Source organism: Peromyscus leucopus, chromosome 2 (assembly GCF_004664715.2).
Source record: "Peromyscus leucopus breed LL Stock chromosome 2, UCI_PerLeu_2.1, whole genome shotgun sequence".
NCBI lineage: Eukaryota > Metazoa > Chordata > Mammalia > Rodentia > Cricetidae > Peromyscus > Peromyscus leucopus.
In genome coordinates, this window is record NC_051064.1 from 149889946 (window position 1) to 149903132 (window position 13187).

Here is a 13187-nt window from a genome sequence, read left to right on the forward strand (position 1 = left end):
CAGTTTATAGCTCTTAGCACAAGCCAAGCACACCAGCGACAGGTCAAGACACACTAATTTGTGTCAACTCAAGATTAAGAATTCTTTTCAGCCGGGCGGTGGTGGTGCACACCTTTAATCACAGCACTTGGGAGGCAGAGGCAGGTAGATCTCTGTGAGTTCAAGGCCAGCCTGGTCTACAGACCTAATTCCAGGACAGCCAGGGCTACACACAGAGCAATCCTGTCTTTTTTTTTTTTTTTTTTTTGGGGGGGGGGGGGAGAAGAACTCTTTTCATTGACAATTTCCTTCTTCAAGCTATTGAATTTAAAGCTAATATAAATAGCTCTACGCAAAACATCCTCAAGAGTTCACCCATAAGATAATATGCCCTTAAGAATTGAAGTTTATCTACCTCATTAGTGTTCCAGCGGTGCCTCTCTTTGGGTAAACTTGAACATTTCGGCAGACATTCAAGCAGCTTTTTCGGTAAAAAGATTTTTACATGACTACTATTGCTGTTCCCATGGTCATCTATAAAGAAGAAAACAGTAAATTCAGAGAAAGAGAACGCCTCCTCCAAGCACACTGACAATGTCAGAAACTGCCCAAGAGCATCAGGAGGCCCCAGTCCTCCTAGTTCCTCATCTACACACTCTCAGATGGATGGCAGCAGGAATCTGCCTGTGGGCTCTGATAAACTGAGCTTTACTCCACCACAAGCGAGCAAACAGGAAATGCCCCAGAGCAGCCCAAAATCAGATTACTTTAAAGGCTCTTTCAGTGTTTCCAAGAAACATCAAAATCACAAAATGATTTAACCTCCCGAACCCCAGAAACTGTTTATTAACCAAGTTAAAAGTTTCATGGTTTTTAAATTTGAAGAATTATAATTACATGTGACTTTTATTTATAAACTAAACATTACTTTGTCTCCTATATTACAAATGGGACTTATTCTTTCTAAAGGAAACCACAGGCTCTTATAAGGAATTTAAGCCTGTGGTTAACTAACAAGTAATACAGAAGCTGGCCTTTCTAGGCTGTACCTTAAAAATCTATCACTTTAGTTAAGTTGATTTTCATGCACCTATCTGCAGAATTAATATAGTTCATCAAATGTAGCTCCTTCTAAAGGAGTCAGAGAATTCATTACTTTTAGACTAGAGAGCAAGTCTGACTACCTGATGCTTCCTAGATCATTTCTTTATATAGCATTTATTTCCATCATTTATTTACATATCATTTACTTTTTCACTCCTTTAAAGCAATCCCTTTCCCTGCCTCCAAATTCCTTGCCATCTGTGGCAAATTCCGGTCAGAGTTTCAAATTACCCACTCCAATTTTTTATACGGAATGAAGTCCCCAGTCTACACCTGAGTCCTGGGGACAGCACATTATGGTAGACGCAAGCTGCTCCAGTCAAGGGCTCATCAGCTTTTACAGTGTCAGTAAGACAATACACACCCCCAGAGTGGACAGCCCACACCTGTGCATGTTCTGCTTCTTTCTGCCTGTGTGATCTTGGGTAAGTTACTCAGTGTTTCCAGTTTCTCCACATCAAGAATCAGAGAATTAGGGATCATTTAATTCTCCCTCAAGTAAAGTTTCTATAAAATTTAAGGTCCTTCAGCAACAGTATGCCTTACAAGTCAGCAGTCTTACAGAGGTCTACAGGGACTGCTTAAATATGAAGTGAAATACAGCAATTATTTATCCAGTTATTTCTGTACTTCTATTTAATACTGTCTTTTGAGAGATAAATAAAACAACAACAAAACTTTTCTAAGGTCACAAAATTCTCACCCAAACACTTCTCATCTGATTAGCATGTTTCTTCTTCTCATGGAAAAACTCAGAAGTAAATATTGGGCACAAAAACAGTCTGAGAAAATCTACTACATCATATAGAATGTTTTATAGGGATTAACTTGAGAGTCTTAGCCTACTGACTCTTTTTTTGGTCCATGAACTACACAGCTGTGCATGTCTATAGCAGTGAAAACCTTGTAATACTGTTCTTAGGAGATCTAAAATTATAAGTTAATACCAAATTAAGATTCAACTTAAAAATATTGCTCAAAATCAAAAGGAAATAAACTAAGAAAACATTGATAGGACATTCTTATTAACTTCTTACTATAAAGACTTTATAATCACATGTGCTCATGCATGTTCCCTACACTTCATCTCCCAGGGAGGTACATGGGTCATAAAACTTTAAAGCACAGAAGTCAGAATCACATGAGGTTTTACCTTCCTGCTCTCTATCCCTAATGTGGTTTAATCTCTCTCTTAAAAAAAAAAAAAATAATGTGACATACACAATTTTGAAAGTAGAGGTAAAATTTGAAAATCTATATTCTATTTAATATATATGGGGGTATCTTTTATAGAAACAGCACTAGGCTAGTACTCAGTATACAAACAGTCATCTTCCCGAGAAAGCTATTTAAAGCAGAACAGAATATTAAACCCTAGTTTGTATTTCTATTTGTGGTCACAACCAATGCTAAATTTCTATCCCTTTAGTCTCTTTAAGAAACCTGGCTGTCAGCAGAGGGGAGAAGGAAGATGGAGAGAAGAGGAGAGGGATAGAGAGGGAGAGGGGAAGAGGGGGAGAAGGGAGAGGGACAGAGAAAATGAGAATAAGAGACAGAATGGAGTGTGTATAAATGTGTGTGAGAAAGTTGAGTATGTGTGAAAAAATGTTGGAATGTGTGAGAGAATGACGTGTGAGAGAAAAAGAGAACACTGAGTTTGTGTGAGACAAATGTGTGTATGAGAGGGAGAATGCTGAGTGTATGACTGAGTGTGTGTGTGAGAATGTTGAGTGTGTGTGTGTGTGTGTGTGTGTGTGTGTGTGTGTGAGAGAGAGAGAGAGAGAGAGAGAGAGAGAGAGAGAGAGAGAGAGAGAGAGAGAGATTGTGTGTGTGACTGTATGTTTGCGTTCTTGAGGAAAAGCTTCAGGCTTCCACTCTGACAGCAGCTGAAACAGTGGTGAGTGGACCCAAAGGTAAATGTTTAAAGAGGAAAGCATGATGCTATGTGAGCACTGTCTCAATCAAGTTTCCACCATAGCTCTCCAAAGGACTGTGCAGCAAGGATTGTATGACAGACCAGCAGGTCCCCTTGCTCTGTTTTTTTTTTTTGTTTGTTTGTTTGTTTTTTGTTTTTTTTTTTTTTTTGGTTTTTTGAAACAGGGTTTCTCCGTGTAGCTTTGCGCCTTTCCTGGAACTCACTTGGTAGCCCAGGCTGGCCTCGAATTCACAGAGATCCGCCTGGCTCTGCCTCCCAAGTGCTGGGATTAAAGGCGTGCGTCACCACTCCCCGGCTTCCCCTTGCTCTGTTTTTAAACTGCACCATTTCCTTAATTTTAGGTTCATGCTGAACTTAAGCCAGGTGCTCTTAGGAACCATCATGATGGTAAATGCCCTTCTCCCAGTTTAGGGAAAAGCAAGTTCAATACTGGGCAGAGTCAGACCTCAGGAAGGATAATGCTAAACTCATACTTCACTCCTCAGGGCCAATTCTAGCACAGTGGTAGACTGGTCACCTAGAAGCACATGGCCCTGGTGAAAATAATCCCAGCACCAGGAGAAAATAATCCACTTCAGTGTTTCTGGTTAAAATACAGTAATAAAAAACTTTGTTTTTATATTAGAAAATAACTGTTCACATAGTGATACTGCATAAAAATGTGTTTTTAATTAAAAGCTGTTTAATATTTTTAGAATAGCTGTAAAATGATTAAATAGCTGAACATGTGTGCCAGTTTTTAAATGCCAGCAATAGTATCTTAACAATAAAACTAAGGTATAAACTGGTTTCAACTGTACCCCCATATTCAATCCGAACAGTTAAACTTTGACACTGCAAAGTGGGAATGTCAACTAAATGATAGGCAAGCCTTTCATTATCATTATCAACGCATGATACATGACTTCACAATAGCATTGCCTAACCTACTTCACAATAAAAAACGTAACTGGCGGGGTTCTTGAAATTGACAAATGATGTGCTTGGCTGACAGCTATAATTCTAGAGAATGAACCATCCTTTCTAGTCAACCTTCAAATATTTTCTAAATGACAATTTTAGAGTCATAGTGTAATTTAGTTAAATCTTTCTAAAATGTACAAAAATGTTCACTCAGCTAACTGGATTCTAACCTTCAGTTTTGTTTCTAAAATTAAGATTCACATTGCCAAATCTTTTACTCAAACCAAAGAAATGCATCTGGCCTGTTTCTGGAGTGCTCAGATTTCTGCAAGCTAAGTCCTAAGTGTATTAACTAGACTAGCCTGGTAAGGATACCTCCACTGTCTTTCCAGTTACAATAAGAATGTAACAGTTTGGGGTCTATGAACAATAAGAACATCTGTACTCAGGTGATGGTGACTCGACAGTCTCTGGACCTCTAGAATGAACTCTACACATTCTCTGTTGCAGCAATAAGTATAACTGCTAACTCTTACAGGGGCATGTGATCAACAGTGTGGAGAAAAAAAATTTAAAAAGAAACTCTACACTTTTCTGTTTGGCTCTAATTATTATGTGCCTGGATTTAATTAGTGGGATCAAACTGGCTCAGGGAAACAAGCATACACTGGTGCATTCCAGGCAGCACAGCGCTCACAGCAACGCCCTGCCATGACTAACCTAAGACCTTCCAATTCCTGTAGCCAAACAAACAGGAACGGCAGCAGAGCACTGGTCAAAGCAGGTGCTGTTTCCTTCCAGTCTAAGAAGGGAATGCAACTCAACTATAATTCTCCAAAAGGAGTTTTAGTGATTAAAAAGCAGTTAATAATTTTAAGTAGCAAAGCCTGACTAGTCTTGTTACTGAATAACCTCTTTCCTCTCTTTGTGGAGTTGTATACACACCACTCTCACCCTTCCTACTCTTAAGTGGCCCAGAATTACTGTTTCCTCTCAATTGTGTTATTGCGTCCAGGGTTAAGTTATTCATAACCCAGGTTCTGTAAACTCCTATTCATTCTACAATTACATTTCAATATAAAATATGGGGTAGGAACAGACAAAGCAGAGGCACCAAACCCTGCAATGCACCACACCTAGGCTTTGGGCATCCTCCTGTACTTTATTTCACTCAACTCCAACTTCAGTAACAAGTGATCAGGTTTCTATTATTGAGTAAGAGTAGACATTCGTGGAGGTCTACTGTAACACACCAGGCACCCAGACAAGACTTTATACTAGGTTCTCTTGTTTAATCCTCATGAGAAAATGTGATGTTTTAATCACTCCCCACTCTGCAGACAAAGAACTTGAGGGTTCAGACTAATTTAGCCAAGATCTACTGTTACTCAACTGTAGCTCAACTGGGACTCAAAAATAATCTTTGGCTCCCACACACCACCTCCTCGTCCTACTCTGCATCATCCAGATACAGTACTGGACTCCACAGTTAAGGATGTACTGTATAATACCAACATTTGCAGGGGCTGTGACCTTTCTGTATGGCTGAATCCATCGCTTTAAATCCTCACAGAAAGCTCATGAGGAGAGCACTGTTTGTGTTGCCTAAAAGGATTAAGTAACTCATCTAAGATCACACAGCAGCAAAAGGCAGAAGCCAGGCCTCCTAAGTCCTGGTCCAGGGCTGTCTTCACCGCACTGGAGGAGGAGTTCCTCTGGCTGCCAAGCCCACCCATTCCTGTAAGTCAAAATCTTTTCAAGTCCTACCTTCTATAGGTGGCACGGTGTTGAGAACACAGTAGGTGCTAGTTCCGCAGAATACACTTTGGGAAACGCTCTAAGGAAACAGAAAATAAAATGTAAAACTAATCTTTGAAAGAGACATATTCTGGCTCTTCTGTGATATTCCTGCTGAAGATGCAAAACCTGAATCTAAACCATGAGGAAACATCAGATAAGTCCAAAACATGGGCATTCCACAAAATGACTGGCCTGAGATCTTTCGTGTCAAGGCTCCGCAAGTGAGAAAGACTAAGAGTCACTGACAGCCATCTGTGACCAAGGAGAATGAAGAGGCTACTAAACATGCACCAGGGTTCTGACTGAATTATTTTTAACAATAGTCAAAAGTGAAATGGGATTTGGGGATAGGATGTTAGAACTGTCTCAATGCTAATTTCCAGGTTGTTTGTGAGATATACACAATACAGCATTTAAGAGTGGCGAAGACATTGGCATCTGATCTACAAACAGATCAGAGGTAATAGTGCTTTGCACTGTAGGCTTAAGAGCACTTCCAAATTTAAGACACACATGGAACATGAGAACACTACCTGTGTGGTTTTTATTAGAGTACACATATGCTGTGTACAGAATAAACATAAAAGCAGCAACGTCCATGACATCCTCATCTGCAGTCAGTATCAACATTATTAACCATGTCCCAGCAACACACCCAACACCTCATTCATACAAAAGACTCAACTGAGGACCAAACAGCATTACGTAGAGAAACAAAATGAGGAAGTCAGAAGACATGGGCTCTGCTCTCAAGTCACTTCATTCAAAGAAATCTCAAGTGTTCATACAAAAACAACATTTCTGTACACAGGTGAAAAAACTTTTAAAGGTGAAAAAAACATTTGGATATCTCCAGTCAATTATTTTCAGTCCTAAGAATGACTTCTTGTTTGGCTACAATACTGAGACTCTATAGATTATTGGTCATATATTATAAACCGCTTATTTTTTACTTGGAAAAAACCAAAGACAGTTTCCAGGTCAACAGCTGAAGTACAGACTCCAGTTCTGTCATTTACTAGCTGTCCCTGGGAAGTCACTGAGCCTCTGTATCTTGCCACCACAGAAAGGCAGGATAGCACTCTCTCTGATGGCACTCCCCTCTCCTATCTCCTTCAAAGTAAGAGACTTCAACTATCACACCAACGTCACCAAACACCACTGTTACTATGTTAACGTAACTTGAACATTTTCTAAGAGTTACTTCTAAGAGTTACTTTCTAAGAGTTACTTCTAAGAGTTACTATGTTAACATAACTTTAACATTTTCTAAGAGCACAGAAGTTGCTTGACTAAACTGGATGGATTCTATGATTTTTTCCTTTTCCTCTCCCTTCCAGCTGCGATAACCCAGAGCCTCAGAAGTACATACAACAGAGCTTCCCATAACAACACAGTTCCTACCCTCAGAATAGCTACTGGCTCCTTAAGTTTTCTCTTCAGTGTCTGCAAACCTCCCCATCTCACTCTAACATCTGCCAGCCCCCAAGCTAGCTTACTAGCCAGCCACACAGAGATGGCTGTTTCATATTCAAAGCTTATTTTCTGCCTATTACCAAAAATAATTAGCATTAAAGGTAATGGCTACCTAGGACATCTTAACAGTCTCAAGTCAAAGGTTTTAAAATCACTAGTGTTTGATGAGACACACTAACATAAATGGCCTTATAAACAATGGGTTTTCACATCTAGCTTCCAAGTCTGAGAGTAAGTGGTAAAACACTCCAAATGGCAACAAAGAACTCCAACCCTGAGAGCACCATGACAGACACTATGGACAGAACTCAACTACACCTCCTCCACAGCACTGGCTTCAGAAGGTTCCCAGTTGATTTAAGTACAAAAGAACTTGCATAACGTGGAAGAAAAACTTTATGAATCTTAAAACTTTATAAATCTTAACCTCAAAACCAGCCCCAGGTTCTCAAAGCAGATAAACGATGGCACAAGACAATGGGAAAAACACAAAACAGCCACCTTGACTAGACTCTCCTGTGCCAGGCCCTGCTTAAAGGTCTTTCACAAGACTGCACAAGTGCCATCTCCAAATGCCTCTCTGCAACAGTGCAGTGGTTTGGCCAAAGGAAGGAGTACTAGTCTGCAGGGCTGGAGCCATCTTTCCTAGTTCCCATTCACTGCCAACAAGTCAGGACAGATTAACCCAAAAGGACAGCACTACAGAAAACCAGAAGTATGGATGGGTCCAAGTCCTCCCACAGCTGTGTGTGTCCTACTGCTCCACGGGGCTGTCAGGCCTTCAGGAAGCCTTTGGCCCCAGGATTAGGCAGCCCTGGAGATATAGGGGTCAGCAACTGCCTATTCCTCCCACCGCACACATCTCTTTACTCCTTCCATTTGTTCTACAAATAAGAAAGGAGCACATACCTCATGCCAGACAGTTGAGGGAGCTTAGACCCAACAGTGAACAAGGGCACCCTGCCTCCTCAAGGGACACTCTAGAAGGTCAGGTGAACTGACCCTAAGTGGGTTCTTTAAATCATCATGGTAAGTGCACACTATTGTGAGAGCTTGTAAAGGACTGTTCTCCATGGCTCCTCAATGTGTCACTTTGGGAATATAAAGACAGTGCTTGGTGACAATCATGGAGAAACCTGAATTCCATTTTAACCAAAGCAATGGGTCTTGGCCACAGGTGTCAACTTGGGAAATTTAAAATTCTGATGTCCAGGATGCACTTCTGATCAACGAGGACAGAATATCTAAGGAGACCTATCTAATCATCTTTTGTGCACGTTCACAAATGACCCCACAGTGGGAAATAAACAGTTGTGTGACTCCGGACAACCACTCTAACTTTCTGTTTCTTCAAGTCAAATGTGAGTGTGACCTTGAATGAGACTTCTCCTATTTTCCCTTCACAGTGGTCATCTGAGGGCTTTGTTCAAACCTCAGTTTTGATCCATGGGTCTCTATGGAGCCAGAAATCCTTCTCTAATAAGCCCCATAAGACACCAATGTCATGACTCATGCCACACCTTGACTATCAGGAACCAGATGACCAACTTCGGAGATCAGGAGTTAGAACTCAGATCCTCTAGTCCTGGTACTCCTCAACTGCCTAATTCTATGGAATGTACAGACTTTGATAATTTTTTAAAACGATGCCAGAATATACAAACAACAAGCACGGTATCTGCTGAAGTACCCAAGAGGAGCAATGCCTACAGAAGCTACACTATGTAGGTGAAGAGGCAGTACTGAAAACAATGTAATGAGAACAGCAGACACGGATGTTTTTGAGCTAAAATGACCAAGCTGTGTAAATGCAGAACTACCATTGCAGTAAGTAAGAACAGGGCAGGAACTGTCTCCTTTACTGTGTCTTTTCATAGAGCCTAGGTCAGGATGTTATACACAGGCACTTTCGCCATATGCGCACACAGTCTTTGGATGAATTAATAAAACGCTGTACAGTAAATGACTAAAGGCCTTGAAAGAGAGAAGTGACAGGAAGAAAGCTCTTTACAGCCTTTGCAGTAAACACCAAGAATGTTAAAGCTAGCTAGCTAGCTAGCTAAGGGTCCACAAAGCTTATTAAATCAAAGGGAAGAGTAGCTATATTAAATGCAGTAAGCCACTGTCCCAATTACAAGTGATACATTAAACATTTTTGTCACCTGCTCTATCAAGACCTGCACTGATTCTTGAAAACCCAGTCACTGCATATAAGTAATCAGATTAAAGAGAATAACGGCTAGCACCTCACCAGTCTCACAGAGCATTCTAGGCACAGCATGTCATGAGTAAGGCAAAGTTATAAACTATGTTAATAAGCCCAAGTACCATCAATAGCTATATTAAGCATACACCAAAGTCCGGAACAGGTGTCCCTGTGTCCCTCATCTCTAAGCAGCAGCTCTGGTATCCACCCCCTTCTATCCCATGGCAGGAACTTCCTGGGTCTCTAAGCTCCTATGCACTGAGACAGATGAGATGGTACAGACTCATGCCCAGACATTCTAGGAGCCAGGCCAGAAGAGGCTCACCGCCTACTGTCACTCCACTGGTGAGAACTGACCACAAAGCCATTCCTGACTGCAGCAGAGAAAGGCTCAGAAAAGAAAACAGGTTCAGGGCCCACTAGCAATCTCAGAAAAATGCCATCTGTAAACTACCTTTAATTGCAGAAGACTCACTCCTTTCAGAATGTCTTCAACTAACCTAAAATGCCACCTTTAATCCCTAGGTCACTCTCCATCCAAAGGCAATCTAGCAGTTTTTCTTCCCTGATAAACATTTTCTAACATACTCAAATCTGACTCTATATCAAGGGCATTCTTGAAGGGCTGTCTGTCCAGCCTGTTCATTCCATTATCTGCAGTGCTTGCTTCATTCAAAGTCTGCCACATAAAAGGGCGAGTATTTGTGGCATTTATAAATGATCACCATTTCCAAGAGTTCACGGAAAGGAAAGTGTAATGCCCTGGGCTTTACTCAAGGCCTTCTGCCTCTTCTAACACAGCCCTGCCACACCATACCCCGCAGTTCCCAGACAGTGCTCTGAGGTACTGGCTCTTGGCACTCCTGCCCCACATAACAGCAGATCAGTAGCCATGAAGTCTCAGTCCAGTGATATTGTGGATATTTTTTTAGAACAGGTCATATCTCTTCATTCATTCAAGAAACTGGGTAAAATGAATTGTCACAGACACTAAGAGTCAATATTAAATTTTTGGCTACAACACAAGCCTGCAAAATAAAGTGCAAGGTCTGTCAAAAGACACACTTTGGAGACACTTCATGAAACCAGGTTAATGACATCTGAGACTGAAGAACCAATACAAGATGCTTTATCCTTTTCCTGAACTACAAAGGTCAATGGGGGGGTGGGGAGTCCTGTATGTAGGACAGAACAAAAATACTTTGAGCTTATTTATCTCACCACCTTTCACAAAGTCTGAAATACCCTAAGGGCTACAGTTCTACAGAACCCTCCCAACACTCCGGAAGGGCTAAAAGGACTGTCTAGATGATAGCTCTTCCTCCTCCCAGCAGGCAAAATAAACCAATGAGACACCAGCTGCTAAGGAAGCTGGAGAACTGAAGTCCCACAGAGTTGGGCTCAAAGGCAAGCAAATGTCTAGGACAGACCACAACAAAGCTGCAGACCTAAGCAGCTTCTCAGAGCTGGTTTTAGAATGCATCCAGACTGATGTATGGCCAGAGAAATCGGGCTCATTCACCATGACCAAAGATGTGTGTAGGGTATAAAGTGATCTCAGAAAATTGGGTCCCGCCCCTGCGGGTCTTTACAGATATGAATCATATTATTGTTATAATTTTCATAAGTTTAATTTGCCCAGGAAACCAGTATATTCAACAGTCTGAAAATAATCAGTGCTTAATAAATGTCCTTGATTGTACAAATATCCATACTCCAAAGGAGCACACTCTGGAAACAACCATGTCTAAATTGCCCTGTTAGTGACACCTACAAACTCCTCAGAGACAGAGGGAAGTATCAACAGAATCAAGCAGGCCCTCCACCTAACACCACATCACGTCACAAGTGTCACCGCCCATAAAATCTTCAGTTTAATCCTACAGGGATTAGCAGACATATGGCCATTCTAGAAAAATGACAAAAGCAAGTCTGGGCACTTGACTAGATCGCTGGCGGGAAGACAGGATCCCTGCACAGCTCCCAGCCTCCACAGGAACTTGGGGATGCTGCCCCACCAAGAAAGCTCCCAGAGTTAGGCAGAAAAAGTAAACAGGCTAAATAAAGCAAGGCATGGCTCAGTGAGAATCTTGTCTAAAGACCTTCAGGACTTCCCAAGCATTTTCTGGCTCGTGAATCATACCACCCATTACCTATCACTACAGCCCTAAAACTAAAGCTAAAGGAGAAAATGACACTGTTTGCACAAAAGCAATGAGGCACAGGCCAAGACAATGGCAGACATGCCTGCCCCAATCCCAGCATTAAGTGCGGAAGTGAGTGAGACTCCATGTGAATACAGCAGAGCTAGGAAGAAAATCGAGGCACTGGGAAGGCCAAAAAAGGCCTTTACAAAGTCCATGTGCATTGCCTCACCAACTGAGAGAAGTGGCTTTTAATCCACATTCCTAGCATGGTTACCATTAAACTACTCAGAGTTCTAACAAGCTTAGTTATCAGACTGCCAAGCCCAGGGAAGATCAGAGGCAACAAATCAGAAGGGGAAAAGACAGTGCTAAAATCCCACACATCAGCAGAAGCAAGGGTGCCAGGACAGTAAGGGCAGGTTTTGTTTGTTTTTTAAAACAATAAAAATTGGACACAAGGCTTAGAAAGGTACAGCAGCTTGGCCTCATCTACCATAAAGTAAATGCTCCACTCACAAGGCCCCAAAATAGCACAGTATTAGACACAGCCCAGTTCTACAACTTATGTCCAACAAAATGAAACTAAGTTAACAAAGAAGATGCCATTAAATTCCACGCATTCTACATATTATCAGAGCAAAGGTGCACAGTCTTGTCCCTTTAACATATAAAATACATGCAAATGGATTGACTCATTTCATCCTCAACAGCATCCTGATAGAGATGGAGGAGATGCTTGCACTGGTTCATCAGGGCCAGTTACAAGACAGCAATATTAATGACATGAAAAGGAACCTATGTATGCCCCTAGTATTGATACAGGCCACCTGAAGCCACATGACCACATGTTAAACTTCATCTGCAACATCTCTTCCATAATTCCCAAAACTGCAAGTTGCCATCCTACCATCTGCATCCACAGGACCTCCACTTGAAGCACTGCCCTAATGTCTCCTAGTCACACTGTCCCTCCCTCCCTACTATAGGGAACAAACTTTACAACGGACCTACTACAATCCCTGCCCTGATGTTGACATCTTCGTACAGTCTTAAGCCTTGAGTGTGGGTGCACTTGCTTTAGCTTTCTTTTCCTGGGTGAAACAGATTATGACTTCTATCACCTTGCTAACCAGTTCTTCTTCACGGGCTGGTAGAGGAAAATGCCAAGTGGAAGAGGCTCATTAACAGGAATTGAGGGTAGCCTCCCACTAAGTGAATCCTCAGATGATCCTGGGAACCTAATCCTTCCCCATGAGAGCCCAGCCCTGACTAACACCAAAATGGTTGGTAGGTTCATGAGGCCCTAGGCACCACTTAGCCACATCCTTCTGAACTTCAGACCCACAAGGAACCCTAGGGTAATAGCTGTCATGTTTTAAGCAGCAAGTTTGTGGTCATGTTTTACAGCACCAGTAGATTAACTATACAGCCACAGCCCGATAGGTACAGTTGCCCCATTTTTGTTTATCTCCTTAAACAATCATTTCACTATCATTTCCTTTGATAATCTGCATACACCACCAAAATTCATTTTTTTAAAGAGTGTTCAGCCCTCATGTGTGCGAGCCTGTGTACCACTTATGTCCCCAGTGCATGCAAAAGCCAGAAGAGGGTGTCAGATTCCTGGAACTGGCAT

General features: G+C 41.6%; 1 protein-coding gene across 15 annotated transcripts in view; it reads right to left on the reverse strand.

The window, feature by feature from the left end:
- Camta1 (calmodulin binding transcription activator 1) overlaps positions 1–13187 on the reverse strand; it is an 852116-nt gene that overhangs the window by 818336 nt on the left and 20593 nt on the right. For 14 of the 15 annotated variants that reach the window (XR_005090962.1, XR_003736018.2, XM_028883112.2 and 11 more), the window contains exons 2-3: positions 5690–5759; positions 395–513 (exon numbers count right to left, since the gene is read on the reverse strand). Coding sequence is in view for 13 of the 15 variants with exons in the window: in XM_028883112.2 (XP_028738945.2) it covers positions 395–513; positions 5690–5759 (189 nt within the window). In the remaining 2 variants the exon portion in view is untranslated. The remainder of the gene's footprint in view (positions 1–394; positions 514–5689; positions 5760–13187) is intronic. The other variant, XM_037203213.1, reaches the window with a different exon arrangement.